At 34.4% G+C, this 20,646-nt stretch overlaps 1 protein-coding gene across 12 annotated transcripts in view; it reads right to left on the bottom strand.

Moving 5' to 3' along the window:
* MYCBP2 (MYC binding protein 2) overlaps positions 1–20,646 on the bottom strand; it is a 263,442-nt gene that overhangs the window by 65,275 nt on the left and 177,521 nt on the right. For 11 of the 12 annotated variants that reach the window (XM_025262731.3, XM_044927209.2, XM_044927208.2 and 8 more), the window contains 7 exons: positions 19,033–19,088; positions 17,448–17,563; positions 14,985–15,082; positions 14,149–14,265; positions 13,305–13,445; positions 1,679–1,903; positions 717–849 (listed from right to left, as the gene is read on the bottom strand). In XM_025262731.3, coding sequence (XP_025118516.3) covers positions 717–849; positions 1,679–1,903; positions 13,305–13,445; positions 14,149–14,265; positions 14,985–15,082; positions 17,448–17,563; positions 19,033–19,088 — 886 coding nt within the window. The remainder of the gene's footprint in view (positions 1–716; positions 850–1,678; positions 1,904–13,304; positions 13,446–14,148; positions 14,266–14,984; positions 15,083–17,447; positions 17,564–19,032; positions 19,089–20,646) is intronic. The other variant, XM_025262737.3, reaches the window with a different exon arrangement.

Genomic DNA, 20,646 nt, shown 5'->3' with positions numbered 1-20,646 from the left:
AGAATACTGGAGTGGGTTGCCATTTCCTCCTCCAGGGGATCTTCCCAACCCAGGGACCGAACCCATGTCTCCTGTGCCGCAGGTGGAGCCTTCACCTGTGAGTCACTATGGAAGCCTTGGTGTTAAAAGCTAGAATGATTACTAAGCTACAAAGGCTCTGGCAGTCACTTAAACCCGTCTCAGATTATTTAATTATGTTTATAAAAAGCTGATCTCACTTTAGGTTATTTTCATTTGTATCTCAATATCCCTGTATAATGGAAATGTTTAAAGACTGATGGATATGTAATAAATATATTACTAATATATATGTAGTAAGTATACTGTAACTGCTAAAGTTATTTTGTAAAATGTCCGATTTACATGAAATGAAGTTTTCTATTTTTCAAAACATAATAAAGAACAGTTCTACTCTCTCAGAACATTATTTTATGATGATATCATGCTTGAATAAGAAATAAGAAAGCAGGTTTTACAAGACCAATTCCTATGTTTCACATTTCCTTTTAATTCTCTTCTTTTATGTGTATTCATTTAGCACCTAGGTATTTCAAACAGCAAGTTCAATGCTTGCAAGATTTTTAAACCTTCAGCTTTGATTTTACTTCAAAAATAAACACACATAAAAGCTCTTTACAACAAAAGAAATACAGTACACTTTAAACTTCTGATTGCAAAGGTAAATCAGAATAAATCACAAATTTAAGCCAACTTGCCATCTTCATGCCGGAGGTACTGGTTTCCGCCTCTGTCTCTAGCTAAGGACCATGCCTCTCCTTCATCACTCTCACAGAACTCTACCATGCTGTTCTTATCCAGCTGCACCCATGTACCTTCAGAATTGGTTACCTAGTACATAACAAAAAGCATGATTGATTGGCTTGATTCTTTCAGAGCACTCAGGCTGAAAACCAGCAAAAAGTTCGAGCAATTATTCCAGTAACTCTCTAACATCAAGTTAGTTTCTGAAATTAAGACCACAGCCTGAGGTAAGACAGAAATCAATAAACAGTCTCGTAAAATAATGCTCACTGATGACTTTAGTAAAAACAGTATGTTTTTTAAGGCACAGGATAATTCATATATAAATTTAAATGGTACCCCAAAACACATGGCTCTTTGTTTGGCACGTAAACTGTCCTAACACAGCACACTTTCTATTATTTAGGTTGACAGTGCCTATAATGCAACTTGAAAGTGACCCTGACACTGAGAAATAGCATGACACACTACATCATCAGCTGAGGCAAATGCCAGAGTGGACTAAAGAGGAATGTTATTTGCTCAGGACTTCAGTGAGACACACGAATGGGAACAAAGAAATGAAACCGTTTAAACACATCTCCATGCTGAGTCATAGCAAATATTTTAAAGTGCTGTTCATCCATGACAGTATAGTACACATCTGTAATAGCGGAAAGATATGTGCAAATACCGAACACTTAACAGTACAAATCATTTTGCTACATTGCTTTCACAAGAATAATTATGAGAATAAAATTATTTTAAAAAAAGCACAGAAAAATCGCATTAGTATTTTCAACACAAGTAAAGATAAAGAACATTAACATTTAAAAACCTGGGATGGAAATGACAACCTCTGGAAGAAAGAGATGCTTTGGTTGTATTATATTAAGAATGAATGTCTTAGAAGTCATGAAGCTACAAGAATCCATACCTCTCCCACTGCTTTGACTTTGTTTCCCAGAACTAACATTCCAATTGGGATACCTCTAAGGTTAGGGCAGCTTCTGATGTTGTGACCGGAAGGTCCCGTCTTCACTACCTTGTACATGCCTGGCCCTCCTCGCAAGAACGGCATATCCTGTTCTTGCATTGTGGCCTCCTGTGGGCAGCAGGAGTTTATGTCTTTGAAAAAGTCATCAGTATTAGTTTTAGGTTCCTGAAAATTTGAATAGGAAAAAGAAAGTAAACAAAATACAATCTATTATCACTTTCAACATACTCTTCTTAACTTTTAAAGCAAGTTCATAATACACCAACTAAGAAAAAGAACACATATACAGAAATAACTGAAGTGTTTGTTAACACTATGTTAAAGAATAGAGCTGGAGAAGAAAATTATAGCAGGAGAGCAGCTGAACTTTAGCTCCTGTCCCCTCTAATTTGAGGAACATGGTAGTACTTGATTTTACATCTATCTATCAGTGAAATATTCAACAATAGGAGAAATGAAAATAATTTACTGTATGAACCACAACTGAAGAATTCTGAATCATTATTATTGCATTGCTGCCTGTTGGTATGGGTTAAAAAGTCTAAATCTTCATTTTTTTCCATTTTTGTTTGTAGTAACTATTAACAAATAGGAAAACAGGTATAAAAATTCTGGAGACTTATCTATAAACAGAGATAACAATGATGAAACATGTGCAAGAAATACGACTACTCAATTTTAACTAGTTATGAATAAGTGTACTTATAAGAGTTTAATAACTCACCTTTTCTTAATATAGCACAAATAAAAGTCTCGTTGATTTGCTAGACTATTATTAGACAGTGATAATATTAATGCTATTAACAGAAAAAGATGATCATGTTTTAATAGAGAGGAGAGATTAACATTGAAAAAGCAGTTTATATAATGTATTTGGATATCAGAATAATACAGTTATGTAAAGTTTAAAAATAAAATAAAATTAAAAAAAAAAAAAAAAAAAAAAAGAATCACTTCTAATATGAATGAAAAGAACATGCCTTAAACTATTTGTTGAATCTGAATGCCATGATGAAATTACTTTTTATATAAATGCAATAAAGAGAAATAACAACCTTCCCATATTTTCTCTTTTTCCCAACTAGATGTAAACAAAAGTTCCACACTGGAAGTTTTTTCATTTTTATTATTACTTCTTTAAAACACATCTAAACTGCACTTTAAAACATTTTTTTGTATTTATTTATGTAGCCACACCAGGTCTCAGCTGGGGCACATGGATCTTTCAGCTGTGGTATGCGGGATCTAGTTCCCCGCCCAGGGATGGAACCCAGGCCCCCTGTATTGGGAGCGAGGAGTCTTAGCCAGTGGACCACCAGGGAAGTCCTGAAACTGCACTTTTAAACACAATGATACAGGCTCTACAAATGGCTTTATTCAAATACAGTAAAAAATGATCATCATGGAACACTTATGCAAACACTAGGTTAAAATTAAATTGATATTTAGTTATGTTATAAATAGGGTAAAATTTAAAAATCTAATATATTATGCAAGATAAAATATGACTGAATAGCTCTATCCCTAAGAGAAGTATCATTCTAAAAGATATGTATAGATGTCCATTATGTAGTAGAAATTAAAAATAAAATCATAAGGTTAAAAAATATAGATTCAAAAATTTTCTGTACCTGTGACTTCAATATAGGATTGGTCTGGAAATTTTTAAACCCATTATTAACCTTCACATAATATCTTGCAAATCTCTCTGTGGTGATGAACAATCATCAATTTTCACTTACACAAATACAAGGAATGGACAATATTTACTTACATTTTCTACAATTTTGTATCATATTAATCCAACACTCAGTTATTCATTGACAATTTCATGAAAATGAGAATTTTAACTATTTGAAAAATTTTAAATCTAAAATAAAATATGCATTTATATACCTATTTTTGCATATTTGTAAAAATTTATACATGTGCACACCTATAAGAATATAAAGACAGTATTCAAAATAAAATCGAGAGTAAGGTTTAAACTTTAATTGGGCTATTTTATTCACCAGGTTTTCAGTAAACATTTAAAATGTCTAGAAGTAAATAATTTTAGCAAATACATCATTTAGTTGTAGCAAACACAACTATTTCATAGTTTTTTTAAAGAGTAAAATTAGTCATACATACAACTGATGTTTTAAAAATTACATGGTATGATGTAAAAACTAAGCCAATAGTAATAGATTTAGTGAAAAAGCATCTTCACTGGTCTTTATGATACATCTTGAGCATTTAATTAAGTTTTGACAACATTTCTCATTTGACCCCTCAGGGTAAACAGTGAGAGAAAAGTCTTGGCAAAAACTAATAATAACAGCAAGTTCTTTACTGAATTGACAACACAGGAAGACTGTATTAAAATATTTAATATTTTATTGATTAAAGAAATATATAAATTAATAAATGTACAGCAAAGTTTATCCTTTTTTAAAAATACTGAACAGTATTAAAAAGAACTGATAGACCTAAAATCACAGAACTATGTCTGTTATTCTCAAGCAATTCTAAAATTCACGTTTTATTTAATACAGAGATTTAAGACCTGGGCACCATCTTATGAAACTGATGAACTGCAATGTTATTTTTTGCTCCTTGCAATTCCATCCCATTCTTATATGAATATTCAAAACAGCACTGAGCAAGGCTAGGAAAAAAACAGAATAGCCATGGGGTTGAAATGCTCCCACTTGATAAGCGAGGTCTGAAAAAGCCAGACTTGTATATAATTGCTGGAGAAGCTAGTCATAAAATTAAATATAGCAAATCTGAAGTCAAGTAAAAGTTGAATAATGCAGTCTTTGGCAGAAATAGAGGGAAAGGGTTTATGGGGAAACTCAATTGCAGTACTTTGTATGTAAATTGTTTTCAGCAAAAAAAAAAAAAAATTAATCTTAAAAAATATATATTAATCTTAAGCACAGGCTTCAAAGATATAATGTAAAATTTGTTATACATGCTGAAATACCTGCACAATGTATGACTGTTCCTTACAGTTAACTCACCTGGGGGAAAAAAGCTTTGGAAGTCCATGCAAATACGTCCAAATCCCTGACTCCTGGGCTAGCATTAAAGATATTCTGAGTGACAAAGTTTAAGAAAGAAAAATATCAACAAAGAAAGGGAACAGGAGATGATCTGCAGAAGACGCGTTCACAGGAGTAACAACATTCTGTACGCCAGCACCAGCACCAGAATATTATTTCACTACAGGGAAACTGAAGCCGCCTGAGTAAACCACACAGCAAAGAAATTCTCATACGTAAGTTTTTGTCAAAAGCTCTCCATGGATATAGTGTGTCATGCCATTTGCTACAATTAAGAGTCAGACATTGATTTCAAGCTTAAGACAGTGCAAGAAGGACAACTTAAAACTCCTTTAAATGACTGACGTATCTGTTCCAGTAAAGCCAGATTTGTTTTATGATAAAAAAAAGTCTGCTGTTTATAAAGACAATGTGAAGAATACAGATTGTATAGATAGTGTAACTAGTACTATGAATAATAAGCGCATGTAATTAGTATATGTGAACTTGTTATTACTTTTTTAAGTACAAAAAAAATCAGAAAGTAAAAAAGTCTAATTCATTTTTTCACTTTTGCTCTCTTCTATAAGTGGGGGAAAAAAAATCACTTGGAAATGTTACTGAAAGCTGTTAGCAAATTTGGTAAGAAAAGCATAGAGAAAAAAACAATCTGAATTTTTATCAAAAGGTAGACCTAGTTTTCTCCGTCTCAAAAGTTTAGGAAATGCACAGAACATTTAGAATCTCTACATACAGTATAAAAATATTCTGTTAAGGAACAACCAATTCACAGCAACATGGTCCCAGAAAAATCAACATTTTCACAAAATGTTTTCATGACAATTAAAATGATATACATCTACATAGATATATCATTCTATTAAATATATTTACTTGATCTGAACTGAAAATCTTTTCAGAAACTAGCAATTACACAATTTTACTGCTTATATAAATACAAAAAAGAGGACATTAAAAATGTCAATGAAAGTTGTGAACAACAAAATTCCCAACCAACTGTAAGTCATTTTACATAATGAGAATTTATTTCATATTCTCCAGTTTTGTGTCTTCCTCATGTATATACGTATATGGACAGATATAGATACATATCCATATACATACACCTATGCTAACACAGACATATGAGACATATAAAAGCCAGGGGAAAAGTGCTTCTATTAATGTGTCTACAGATAAATGCAAACCAAAAAAACAAAAACCAAAGCTCCCTCCACATTTAAAAATAGATAGCAGACAGGATACTTTCTCTTTAGGTGAAGTGGATACATGTTGCAAAGCATTCTGAAATGCCATTTTGGGGGTGAAAAGGTGTCCTTATTGGTTCATCCATGTATAAAAGAATTTGCGGAGTATTTGCTCAAAGGTTTTTCTCCTTTTCAGAGATTAGTGGTACAGACTTTGGGACTAAAACAATGTCAATGTTTTTTAGCATATTCTATTTTTTAGCATAATTTTTTTCTACTATTAAAAGCAAGGTGAAAAACATTGTAAGAAGTAATGCAGATTGAGTTAGGAATAAAGAAGCAATGTGGTGACTGACAATTTCAAAAATTTTATATTTATTTCAGAGTTTAAACTCAGTGAGTCTGACAGCATGAGTTAATATGTCCTCATGCTAACTTGAAATAGCTTGAGATACCTTAAAGTGATGTAACTGCTAACCATGGTAACAAATTGCCAATACAATTTGTACATGTTAATTATATGTGGATTCAAATTTGACACTTCTTTTGCTTTGTTCTACATTTGTAGAAAATTCTTAGTGTACACTGGTTTATTGTAAGGCTATTTTTAAAACGTGGTGTCTTAACAATACTGCATTTATCAAGTATCAAAAAAGCACCAAACAGAAAACTGAAGTTTATAAATAAAATATACTTCATAGTTTCTTTTGAAAACATAGGGAAACTTAATCTAAAGATATAAACATGCATGAAAATATTAATTTCCTCGAAGTCTCAATTTCTCACCATTAAAACATATAAATTAGTTTTCATATTGTATAATTTTATAGACTGAGTACCATTATATATGTATGTATATACATATATATACATACACAAATACACACATATCTACAATAATCTAAGTCATCTTATCCTCAAAGACTATTCTGAAGGCAAAAAAGTTCTGCCAAATAAAATTAGAAAACTAAAGTATGCTAAAAATCTAACTAAATTGATGAGCACCAAATTGCAGCTTTAAGACAATAAGCTTCAAGGCATAGAAGAGACAAAATAAAAGAATAATTTTTATGGTGAAATACATGACCAAACATTCCCAATGCTTGAGCAGAGAGTTAGGAATTACCATTTTTAAAGTGAAAAAGATAAGTATCTCAGGAGAATTAAATACAACATATATACCATGACAGTGTTATTTTAAAGGCCTCAATTCCATTCTGTTTAGGAAACTTAAATGTCAAGCTTAAGAATGAAATGAAGCTTTTGACACCCATCTAAGGACAACATATTTATTAATGGTGTATTAAGTAAATATTTAGTATTTACTAAGACTGAAAAACAGGTCTATGCATACACATGCACACAAATTTGCTAAGAAAACAAAACTAAGAAATCTGGGGTATATTAAAGCTGTGACTACCATGCATCATTAGGTATCCCAAAAGAATTAAATTGGACATAAAATGCATGAAATATATGCTAATTTTACCAAGTACTCTGAGTAATGTTATATGAGAGAATATCAAATGATATTTTTCCTTCTCTCCTCCAAATCTTCAGAGTCCCCAAATTTAGAAAAATCAACCTACTTTCTATATGTGAACATCAATCAGCCTAAGTAGGTAGAAAGTGGTTTGTATAATTGCATGGAGACTCAAGTTGCTTCCATAAGAATTTGAATAATATTAGCATTGTAAATATATCTTTGAATATTTCTAATGAGGTATCATCTACTTTCCTTGATATAAACTTTGTCACTCAACCTCACAATGTTAAAAGACCTCATTTTGACAAAGTAGACAATGAAGCGTGCTATATATTTCAAATCACTAGTATCTATTTTTATAATAGAAGTAAACTTGCTTTCCAAAAAATTTAGGCTCTATCACAGGCATTCAAATGTTTCCCACATCATGTGCATAAATTATTTTTTCTCTCTTTTTAAACTTATTATTTTCCCTAGTGTATGAAACATTCTACTAGCTTAATGTGCAGTTTCCAAATCTTAAGAATTTTAATTTAAAATCAGCTTTCCCCAGGTATCCTTGAACATACATCACAGTATTCATTTTCATTTAACCATTAGGGTTATGAGCATTTGTATTTATTTAATTGTGGAATTCTAGCCAAAATAATATGATTTTTACAGCTATATTTACTTTATCCTCTTACAACTGTATTTGCCCTTATGTCTTCACTAGATGAAGGTAGACTAAACACACAAGCATGGGCTTTGGAATTATATGGACTGGAGTTTTAGAACTAGCTCCACTACTTACTACTTATGATCTTGGGAGAATAGTTCTCTTCTCTCATTGGAAAAGCAAGAATAATACAAACTTAACATCAAATGGATATACTGAAAATTAAATGAGAGAATAAAGGTAAGGAGCGTAAGACAGTCAGAAATTATTTTAAGCAGTATGATCATGCCAAATGCTAAGAATTAAAATTTAGCATTCAACAAATGTTGAAAGTCTGCCACAAACTAAATGAAATATTTAACACTTTGGAAGAAACAAACAGGAGGAGTAAGAGGAGATCTTAAGTGAGTCCTAACCCTTAAGGAGATTAAAAACAGAAATAAGAGGTATATAAATACAATCGGGCTAAAGAGAAGGAAAACAAACTAAGCATTATGAGTAGCTGGAGAAAGATGTAAGCCTTTTCTGCTTTTACAAAGTGCTACCTGAGCAGGAAGGGAGAAAGTTAATTTCCCCAGTATGTAGAATCTTTCTGTCCTCAATTCATGTTTCACCCTTATTAACTATTAGTTACCAAATGCAGCATGACTTCGTAACTTTGGACATTTGATTCTCTAATGTGAAATTCCTTAACTCTTTTACGGCAATTTTTCTTTGAAACCTCCTCAAATGTCACCTCCTAAGTGAAGCCACTCTGTAACTCATCATCATGCAACTTAACTTTGTGAATACCGTACATCTATCACATTACACAGCGAGCACTCTAAGGACAAGAATTGCACTCTTAATTATTTTGTATCCCCTCCCTTCTACCTCTTCACCCAACACCTTGTTCCCAGCTTAGTGTCTGGTACATAGTAGGGACTCATATGTTGAATGAACAATTAGTGAAGTGATAACTAACTACATGGATGAACAATGTCAACAGAAATTTTTGAGCCTGGCCAATTAGGAAAGTATTAGAAAAGTTAGGGGGGGAAAGGAAGCAAAAGCATTTTAGACAAATGAAATAACATAAACAGAGACTAAAATGTAATGTTAAACAGTGTATTCTAAAAGGGGCAATAAGTCTAACAGACCATGAGTACCTCACAAGGAAGTATCTGTGTTCTTCATAGTTATCCTGATTCTTTCCACTGATTTAAAAATGGTTTTAGAAAGAACACTCATAATATGAATGTCTAATGCTATTTAATCTCTAAACAAGAGCATTACTAAAGTCATATTTGAACCAAATTAGGGTGTCATTGTTTTTTAGTAAATTAATGACATTTAAGGGCTTCCCTGGTGACTCAGACAGTAAACAATCTGTCTGCAATGAAGGAGAACAAGGTTTGATCCCTGGGTTGGGAAGATCCATCCCCTGGAGAAGGGAAAGGCACCCCACTCCAGTATTCTTGCCTGGAGAACCCCACGGTCAGAAGAGCCTGGCAGACTACAGTCCATGGGGTCACAAAGAGTCAGACAGGACTGAGTGACTAACACTTTTACTTTCAATAACATCTAAATAGAACTACTGCCAGTCAGGCCAAAATGTGGCTAAAGGATGTATCTACAATGAAAACCAGTGTTCTGCAATATGAGTACAGAAACAGGACAGGGTAACAAAAATCACTTTAAAGTTTATTCTAAATAAGGCTATTTATGGTAATCTTTTTAAAAAACAGATCATCAAATATTCAGTGTTCAGTTTCCAATCCCTACCCCTATTCTCCCCATCAGTTTGCTTGAGTCAGGCTCCAAATATGGTACATCCATTCATGTGAACACAAAATTCTTTTAACTAGACAAAGTTGAACACGGTGACATAAAGATTGCTCAAGGAAACTTTTTGGTACTTTTGCATCTTTTTAAGTGAGTGGCATCAGTCCTTGATAATCTCTAATTTTATTTCAAACCTGCCAGCTTTCTGTTTAACTGAATAGTTTTTACAATGGTTAGCCATAACTGACAGCTGATTCATTCACCAACAAAGTATAAAAATGCAAAGTAGGTGGCAAGTTATTTCTCCAGTAGTAAAAGAAGTAAGAGATGCAAAGGAAGCAGCAGCAAAGTACATTTCTTTAGCTGTATTAGTTCCCTGAGGGGATGAGATGGAATCACATGCTCTGTCCTGCAGAGTAAGGTACTCATGAAAAGCTTACTGACTGTTGAAGAGGCCTGTCCTGGTCCTGAAAATCAAAACCCTGGGAAATCAGCCTGTTCCTGCCTATGCCAGGCTCTGACTCCTGTTTTATCTAACATCCACACTGAAGCAACTTTACACCAGTTCTGTCTGAAGCCCCATGCCAGTTGTCACACATATCCTGTCCTCTTTGGTCACAAACATGCAATGCAAATCCTTACTTAGGTCATCTACCTGTCCTCTTATTTTTATACCAGAGCTATGTTAGACTTCTTCCTGATCCAACAGCTAATTATTCCCATTTGTCCCATAACTTTATACTGTACCTAATGGGACCCTTTCTCTGATGGTAAACAAACTCGCTTTCAAACCTCGCAGGTCACAGTGTTGCCAGCACCTGTATATGTGGATGTGGCCACATTAACAATCCATTTCATTCAATAAAATGCTCTAAGTATGAAATCAATTTCAAATATGCTACATTATCACACAAATTGCCTGTCTCCTTCCAGCTCTTTTAGTGCAGTGCATTCACTATACTGTTGCATTTTATTAAGTCCTCAAAGTCCCTTGGACCCTCCACTAAATCCTTTCACATTTCTAACTTTAGCTGCAACCCACAGCTGGTGCTCTCAATCGCTCTTTCATCAGCACCTGAAATTCCCTTTTGTCCCTATTTTCAGCAGCCCAGGAAGTTCTGGCCAGCACTGTCTGCTTTCCTGGCTCTTTTAATTCTGGAGACTCAGGGCCATGGGGGAAGAAGGGTGTCTCCAGGATGCATCTATCCAGTGGTCTCACTGGGTCCTTCCTGGCACAACAATCCCCAAACAAGTAGTTTTCTTTGTCAGATTGTGCTATTTCTCTCAAATATTACTACAAATTCTTATGGCTTTTCTAAACTCTCTAACATAACTCAGTTGTTTTAGTCTCAGCTAATGGCTTTTCTCTCTTCTCTGGAAATGATGGTTTCTTTCACCTCTTCCCTTTCTCCCTCATTCCTAAAAACTTACCTACTGCCACACACATCATCTCTCCATTCACAGAAACAATTCACCAGTGTGCCCTCAATTCCATTTTCTCCTCTTTTTTCAGCCTTCAGATTCCTTTTCTGTATCTTTGATGCCCACCTTTTCTACTGGCATCTTTTAATTTATAAGGATCTCAAGTCACTATCATCCTTAAAAATTAAGGAACCAGAAAAATCTCAGCCTTCTCAGTGATACCAGATACTCTGAGTTACATCAAAAAAGAATTCCTGTCATGTTTCAACATAAAGACAAACTAGAAAATACCAAAAGCTACTTCCTTTTGCTTTCTGTCTCCAATAAAGTCAGTGATAACCTCTTCATTCACACAGCAGTGGAAAGCCATCGAGTATTTGTATGGCTCACTCCATTTACCTCCTCTCTCTCTGACCTCACGACTGTCTGCTAAAACCCATCTCTTGGCTAAAGTTTAAAAGCATCAAGTAACAGAACATGAGGATTCCAAAATAAAGCCACGGGATTCAGAATACTTCCTGCTCATCCTTGTTACCTTTGTTTATTCTCTTGTCTTGTCTGTATGAATATTCTCCTCCTCCAAAAGTACCTCCTCAAATGAGCCACAAAGGAATTAGGAAAAAAAAATTTTGAAGCAGAGGATGTCGTAAAGATAATATAATGTAACATAATGCCTTATTAGGGTCTTAAAATACACAAAACCCTATATTGGTCAAAATTTAAAATATAAACTGCTAACAAAATAAACACAATGGCTACTGTAATTACTGCTTTAAAATATCACCTTCATTATCCCGAAAAATATTTGGTTACTATAATTAGAGATGGATTAAAAGAATTCAAGGGAAAGTTTCTAGCCCCAGATTAAAAAAAAAAAAAAAGAAGTAGACCAAACTCTCTAGACTTTCTTTATCATGTGTCTATTAGTTAAAAATATATAGACAGCTTCTTTCCCCATTGTACTATACAAAACAAATACAAAAGAACAGAATAAAGAATGTGATTAATAAATCCAAACAGAAGTTCTATTATGTTCTTTTCCAAAGCATCATTTTATATAACCACCCTTATGGAGAACATTACTCTGGACTATCAAGGAGAAAAACAAACAACATAGGGACTGATTTGACAGAGCGAGCTTTATGCACTGATTCTTTTTAAAGAAATTCTTAGTTTAAAATACTAAGGTTATTTTTAAAATAAAAATTTATCTGTCGTATATATTAGCAGTGTCATGTCATTAATGTCATTCTTCAACATAAAGTCAAACTAGAAAATACTAAGAGCTACTTCCTTTAGCTTTCTATCTCCAGTCAAGTCATATATTTGGTTGAGATGAAAAGGAAAAAAAAAAATCACACATTTCTGCTCAAATTATAAAGAGAGCCATGGGTTCCTATCAGAGTTAGTGACTTTTGAGCACTGGCTATATGTACTCCACTGCATCTCTCAAAGAGGCTAATAGAACTCTCACAGACTCTGAGATTCAACTAGAGCACTATGGCACTGCAAGTCTAAAAATCCACCTTGTTTTAACGAGGTAGTATCATACACCAAGAAAGAAAAGATTCAAACTTAAGACAACACACAAAATTACAAAACGCCACCAAAAAAAGAAAAACATTATATGTGTTTCTGAAATGAATAGTAATACTGAATTCTTAAATTTTAGTGTTGAGTTCATTCCAAACAGTAGTGTGAATAAGGAAGGAAAAAAAATGTCAACTACTCTCATTAGCCACTCTCATTCCCTGTCTCCCTGGAAAGAAATCAGTAGGCCTAGTTTTAATTTACTGCTTCCTCCTGTAATGGACTATATAGTATTAAAGGCCTTAGCCTTGCCAAACTTCACCTTTATTAAACAGAAGCTCTCAGAATTCAAGCACTTGAAGTTATTTAGTTGTGGTTTACCTCAGAACTGAGAAGCCTTAATTAAAGAAAGCCCCGTAAAGAGGACAGGGTACCACTATAATCCTCTTTAAAACCACCTTTTACTTACGTCAACAGGGACCAGAAGACTTTTCCCAAGATGCTGATTAAAAGAGAGGCACCAGGCTTCGGTATAACCGTTCATGTTAGGAACATACTTCTTTATCGTCTCATCATTGAGCCTCAGCCACACACCATCATCATTGTGGATCTATGGGATACAAGCAACAGAAACAAGCCATGCCCACCTGTCACTCCGAGGAAGGTAGCAAAGTTCTGAAAGGCTCAAAGCAGGCAAATAATGGTGGACATGGAGATTAAGAACCTAGTTTTTGCATAAGTATGGGAGAACCTTTTAGGAAAACAACCAGCAAGCCAAGCAATACAATAATTCACACGGTGAGATCGTAAAACACATTGTCACTTAGAAATAAAAGCACAAAGAAGTCACACTTTGAGATAAACACTTCAATAATAAAAGCAGAGGTTTCCCAAAAGAATACAAGCCTTTCTTCCCCTCAATTTAGATTTTAATAATCAGAAGTTATGTAATTGTATTATTAGAAAAATGTCCTGTCCAAAGTTAAGTGATACAATAAACACATACAAAAGCAAACAACCTCTTAAAAGTTCAAGAAAAACTACTCATTTTCACTGAATTCTCATACTGGCTCTGACTAGCATGTTAATTTTTATGCTAAAAATATAATTTTAGTTATGTATTGATAAAGAAAAATAAATGCAGTGTTTGAAACTCAATGAATAAATTTTTAAATTCTGTGAAACAATTTTCCAAATACTACCCAAACTGCTTAAAACATATTCTAACAAAAAATTTAGTAACCTTATATCATGCAAACAGTGCAAAAATTTTTCATCCAAAATTTATTACCAAGTGTTTCTTTACAAATTACCTCATCAATGAAAGTGATGGTTCCATTGACCTTCACTATGCCTATCTGCTCACTCTGAAGAGAAGGGTGGCTACGGATACGGAGCCCTGCACTGTCCTTGGCCACAAATTTTCGAACCTGAGAAAGGCAAAGACAGACAGATGAAACAGGGAAATCATGGAAGAGAGACCTTATAAGTGGTAAGAGATAAACAGACTTGAAAGTATAATTCTGAGAAAGCTTCCAAAATATTTGTAGCTGTTCTTCCTGTGCAAATAACAATGGCTTATTTTTAACAATAAGAGAACATTTTTAAGTATAAAACTGTAAATCACTGAAAAAAAATTGAAAATTATTTATATATTAATAAGTTAATTTCTAAACTTTGAAGACATATGATAAAAAGGAAAAAAAAAGAGTCTTTTTTTCCTTTTAGGAAGGTATGATATAAATTCTATTACCCATGTTTCTTTTTTTTTTAATAAGTAAGTAGTTTACTAAAATTCCTATAGCACTTACTCTTTAGATGTTAGGAAATGAATTTAACAGCACAGGATACTTTAATCTTGAGAACTTTACACACTTTAATGTCAACAGACGTTTTGTTAATTGTAAACTTTCAATAACAGGAAGTATACAGAGTCTATAAATTACTATAGCATTATACCAAGAAACCAAAAAGTACAGTTTTATACTTGAATTACCATGAACTAGTCTTCAAGTTTATTTAGGAATACTTAGAATTCAAATACTGAAATAAGGAAAGTATTAGACATTGGATGGCCACCTTGAAGGATCAGTGAAGAAAATTAATCAATTTCAGACTGATTCATGTTCTGATTTCATTCTCCCCTAACCTTATTTGGTTGAGGCTCAGTCTTTGGTTTGACCAGCTGAGTTCCTGGTGGTATCATTCCTTTTGGTGGGTCTTTTACTTTGACTTCTAGGCCAGCATCTGTAAGAAAAGGAAGGGAACTGTAACATTTGAGAATATAAGGGAGGGCCCTTAAACCTAACTTGATATACATTCACAGGCTGTTTTAGACAATTAAAAGAAATATCTGAATTCTGTCCTTCAAGGTAATTAATATTTAACAGCTAAAAAATAGACGAGTACTTGGAAAAATGACTGTGAGATTCCAAAGGGGAGTCTCAGGGAGTCAGGAAAAGAGGAGGGGCTATAGACTGACTATATTAAATAATAATGAAAATTTTTAAATAACAAAAAAAGAAACCCTCGTGTGATTGAACATTATCTCATAACATCTGATCAGAGCACTACTTGTCATCTATAACAATTATCTCATGAGTAACAGGCAGCAAAGCTTGGTGTTTACAAGCTGGGACTCTCATGTTAGACTTGATTGTTCCTAATTCTGTCATTAACTGTTTGACTCTTTAAGAACAGCACCTAGTTCACTGAGCTGTTGTGAGAATGAAATGATTTTAAAAATACATATAGAATATATAAGATTGTATAAAAAATTTTGATATATATTAAATACTCAATAAATGTTAGCTATTATCATCATCATTATCCTAATGAAAATTGTCCTTGCCTACAGTCAAGCAAGGTCCTAGCCTACTATCAGTTTGGTCACCTCTGGGGAAAGCTGAGTTAAGAAGTTAGGGAAGAAAATGAATGGTTCTAAGTGACTATGAATCTTTTTCTTCAATGTCATTTCAGAAAATATGTATGAATATAAGTGGATTTTTCTTATTTATGTTAGTTTTCTTTACCCACTATTAGCAAAGATTGGCAACCCATTCCAGTGTTCTTGCCTGGAGAATCCCAGGGACGGGGAAGCCTGGTGGGCTGCCGTCTATGGGGTCTCACAGAGTCGGACACGACTGAAACGACTTAGCAGCAGCACCAGCAGCGGGAGCAAAGATAGAACCTATCTTGACTGTCTCTACTTTTGAACTTCTGTAATTCGTATCCCTTGCATGTCACTACTTATATTTTACTTCCTGTGATTTTGTTTGCCCCCTTTATCTTGCAATCATCAGTAAGCTGTTCACTTGACAGGAACTGTCTTATCTAGAACTATGTTTCACTTAGAACCAACAGAAGTCTGCTGAACTAAAGGCTTTAAGGATACTCTGAAATAAAAGAGTACAGCAAAAGGCTGCAGCTAAAGGTGTCTAGGATGCTACAGATGAATCTGATATATCTAATCCTATGGTTGTTCTTTAGTTGCTAAGTTGGGTCTGACTCTTTTGTGACCCCATGGGCAGTAGAATGCCAGGTGTCTCTGTCCATGGGATTTCTCAGGCAAGAATACTGAAGTGGGTTGCCACTTCCTTCTCCAGGGGATCTTCCCAACCCAGGGATCAAATCCATGTCTCCTACACTGGCAGGTAGAGTCTTTACCACTTTGTCACCCGGGAAGCCCCAATCCTACAGTTACACTACATTTAATGCATATTCTATATGTCTACAGTTACATCAAGGTAAAGCACCTCTTTATCTTCACTGTAAAAACAAACTAAAGTTTCCCAAAGGGTATTTTGGTGGAATGTTGGAACAGTATTACTTTTATCTCTACCCCCCCCCTTCTCTATATGAAAAGGTTTCATGATAAGTATTAAACGAATTGAGAGGATTTTTAATTTCAGAATGTCTTAAAATTCCAAATATGATAATATGAATTGGATGAATATCTAAGATGAGACTACAATATATGGGGCATTCTAAATCTACCTGATCACAGGAACCCATTTGCTTGAGGAGCATTAGAAAAGAGAAGTGTTATAAGGAATTCATATTGATAAACTTTTTAGAGCTTTCTTGTCCAACTGCTGTCCAAGTATATGGATAATTAAAAAAATAAAGAGTAGAGAAAGATTAATCCCCAAAGGAAAGGTAAGATATTTTTCAAAGTTAGTGGAAGGTAAAGAAACTCATTCTTTCAACAAGTATTTACTGAGCACTCATTGTGTCCCAGGCACTGAACCACACTGGGAGATCCAAAGATGAAAGAGGCTGCTCACAGCCAGGAGAGGAAGACGCACCATGATGGGGAGACGAGGCATGCATGCGGTTACAGGGCAGCACGGAGGAGATGGAACCTGACTAGGCACACTAGGGAACGCAGGAAGGGAGTCATGAGGGCTACAATGACTCATAAATGATTGCAAAATGTTAAGACCTTATAAATGCACAAGTTAAGTACTCATTATAAAGGAGGACATGACGCTCCCTACAAGTTAGGAAGTCTGTCCACGTCTGTGATACATGGACAAGGGCAAGCTAGAACAGAAAGAGGATTTTGATTCTAGTTCTTTACACTAAGTAACTCACAACTTTAGAAAAATACCTATTTCAATGCCATCGATGGTAACATGAATAGTGTAGAGCCCAATAGCCCCTGGAGTCCAGTTGGCACAATAAGTGCCATCATTATTGACACGAATCAGCATATTCTCACTGGGTCTGAAAGGAAATAAGATGGACACTGGAATATTTACTTTGGTTAAACAGCTGACATCATCATGAACATGTATCAGCAAACATTAAATTTCTGATTATATGATCACAATGACTAGCAATCTTACTTCCCTGTCATAGTGTTTTCCTATTCTCCATGATTAAATTCACTCTTTCTTCCTCACCACAAACCTCCAGCACCCCTCTTTCTGACTCTCAGCTGATCGTGACCTCATCAGTTTCTTCCATTGAAAAACATAAGCAATCAGATACAACCTTAAGGTTGCAATTAGATTCAATCTACTTTGCTCTACCTCCTGTTACAATGGAAGGAATGCCCTGGGTCCTGTCCAATGCCAGCCCCTCCATCTGTGCTATGGATCTCATTTACTCAACACTTCAGTGATACAATTCTCTTGCTCTCTTTTGTTAACTTCTCCCACTTTACTGGATAATTTGTTTCATTTCTATAAAAACTTCAAAATGTCCCATCTTAAACACCTCCCCTTGATACCATACCTTTCCCTATAATACAGTCTCATAGCTCTTTCCCCATTTACAGCAAAACTTACCTGAACAATTGTCAACAACCACTCTCCTTGTCATTTCCCATTCTCTTCCAACGCTTATCCTAACTATGCTTTTGCTCCCAATACTTCTTTGCAATTGATTATGTCACAGTCACCAATGTCCACCATGTCCCCAAATTCAGTGGCTCTTTCTTTATCTTCAGCAATCCTCAGTGGAATTTGGTAACTTACAACTCCTCCTCCTTTGAAAAACCTTTTTGCTTCTGCAACATTCTGCTGATTGTTCTTGTCTCTCACTGGCCACTCTTTCTAGGTGTTTTGTTGGCTCTCTTTTCTGACTACCTTGGACTGCCCCAGGATTTAGGTCTAGGTCTCCTAGTTTCTTTCAGTGTCATCTCTGCAGTTGATCATTCATCAATTTTAAATGCCATATCTATAAAGATGATCAAAAATTTATTTCTCTTCTGAATTTCAAACTGGTATTTCCCATTGCCCTGGGAATAGCCCCTGACGAGCAAATAAAACAGTCGGCCAAAAAAACATGCTTCAATTTGGAGTTAACAGAATTACTCAGAGCTCAAAATTAGAGTTCTCATAACTAAGTTCAATAACAAGTGCAACATATATTAAAATCACTCTGCCACTCCATTAGGTGATGGAGAGAAGGAAATAAAACAGAAAAAACAAGCCAATTTATATACTTTTAGATACTAGTTATTTCTGTATTACCTTAGTATTATGTAACATATTGGCAGTATTTATAGTTCAATATAAATACATGCTTCCTGCAAATCTACACATTATAAAACCTGTCGTAAGTCTCTACTGGGAATTTTAAAATGCTATAAAATATTTCCTTAATAGACAAGAAAGTTGGAACTCATGGTGATCTTAGTTGTAAGCAGCTGAAATGTCTTGGCTAAGCTTTGAGGAAATGATCCTCACCTCTTAGGAGTTGGTGATGCAAAACGCAGTTCTTCAAATGAGTAATTTTCATAAACCTTTAAGAAAGAGACCATCAAGAATCACAAAATCATTAGAAACATTCTTAACTAATGCAGTGACAGAACACTCAATAAATGGTACTGAGACAACTGGTTATCCATACAGGAGAAAAAGAAAAAAACTCAATTACCTACATCACACCACCTACAAAAATAAATTCTAGGTGTGTTAAAGACGTACATGTAACAAACAAAACATCAACAAATTCAGAAGAAAAAAAGGACAATATGTTTTGAGCATATTAAAATTTTAAATTTCTCCAAAACAAGGACACCATAAAGAAATGGCAAAGATCAGCCTTCACCTGAAAGGGATTTGTGATTCATTTAACCAAAATGGGATACAAAGCCATAATACATAGAGAACATAGAGAACAAATTAATACAAAAGACAGAAACAACACAAGAGAAAGGTAAGTAAGACAAATCACTGAAGAGGAAATCTGAAAGGCCAATAAACCCTTAAAAAGTTACTCAACTGAACCAGGAATCAAGGAAATGAAAATGAAAACAAGATAACCATATCACCGTCATCAAATTGTGTTGGTGAGAACCACATGCTGGTGAGAACATGAGGCACCTAACATTCTGGCACACAGATCAGGGGCCTATAAATTTTTGCAATATTTAATAGAGGTGAAGACAAGTACGTTCTACAATCCAGCAATTCTACTTCTAGATATGTATCTTAGAGAAACTCTTGTTCATGTACAAAAGGGAGTATACATAGTTATCTGTAAATGTTTGATATAAGAAAATCTCCTTTCCTGAAACAAGAATTAATATCTCTAAGAGACAGTTTGGGAATGGCATTCTGTAACTTCCCTATCCTGGGCCTCTCAGAACATTCCTAAAATACTGAATTCAGTCCTGGTAACTAGACTTTCAAAAGAAATTATACAAACTTAAGTATGCTACCAGGAAACTAAAAGAATGCCTAGAGAGGTAAGGAGGCAAGAAGTTAAATTCTTTAAAGAAAAGTTGAATGAGAATGTTTAGCTTCAAATTCTTTAATAGTCAAAACTATTAGATTTTTAGTCCCTTTATTTATTCAACCTCAATCATCTCAACTTCTACTTTTAGTCACTTGCATTGAAAGTCACGGACCTGTGACACTACCTGCTCAGTTTTCTGCCTCTGTAACTCCAAACCGTTTCTATTCTTAAGACTTCTAATCCTTCTCCCCTCCCCAGAGTTCTCTCTCTGAATCCACTTTTATTTTCCTTCCAAATGAGCTGGATTCCAATGACCTTTCTTTAACCACCAGATGCCCAACTTCCTTCTCAGTCATTGTTTGCTTGTTGAATTATCTGGGACAACATCCATGCCGAATCAATCTAAATGATTATGATCATTTTTTTTCATGTTCATAAGACTCATATTGCATTGCTAATACAGGATCTTCAGTTTCAACTGATTCTCCAAGGAGGGCTGATAAATCTTTTCTGATCACTTTTTCCTCATTCTGTACAATGACTATTTCATTTTTTTCCCTTTGTTTCAAAATCTTGATCCTAAGATTCATCACTCCCATCTCCAATCTAAGACATATAAT

This window comes from Bubalus bubalis, chromosome 13, assembly GCF_019923935.1.
Source record: "Bubalus bubalis isolate 160015118507 breed Murrah chromosome 13, NDDB_SH_1, whole genome shotgun sequence".
Lineage (NCBI taxonomy): Eukaryota > Metazoa > Chordata > Mammalia > Artiodactyla > Bovidae > Bubalus > Bubalus bubalis.
Note: the sequence above shows the minus strand (reverse complement) of the source record. Positions and strands in the feature narration are given on the sequence as shown.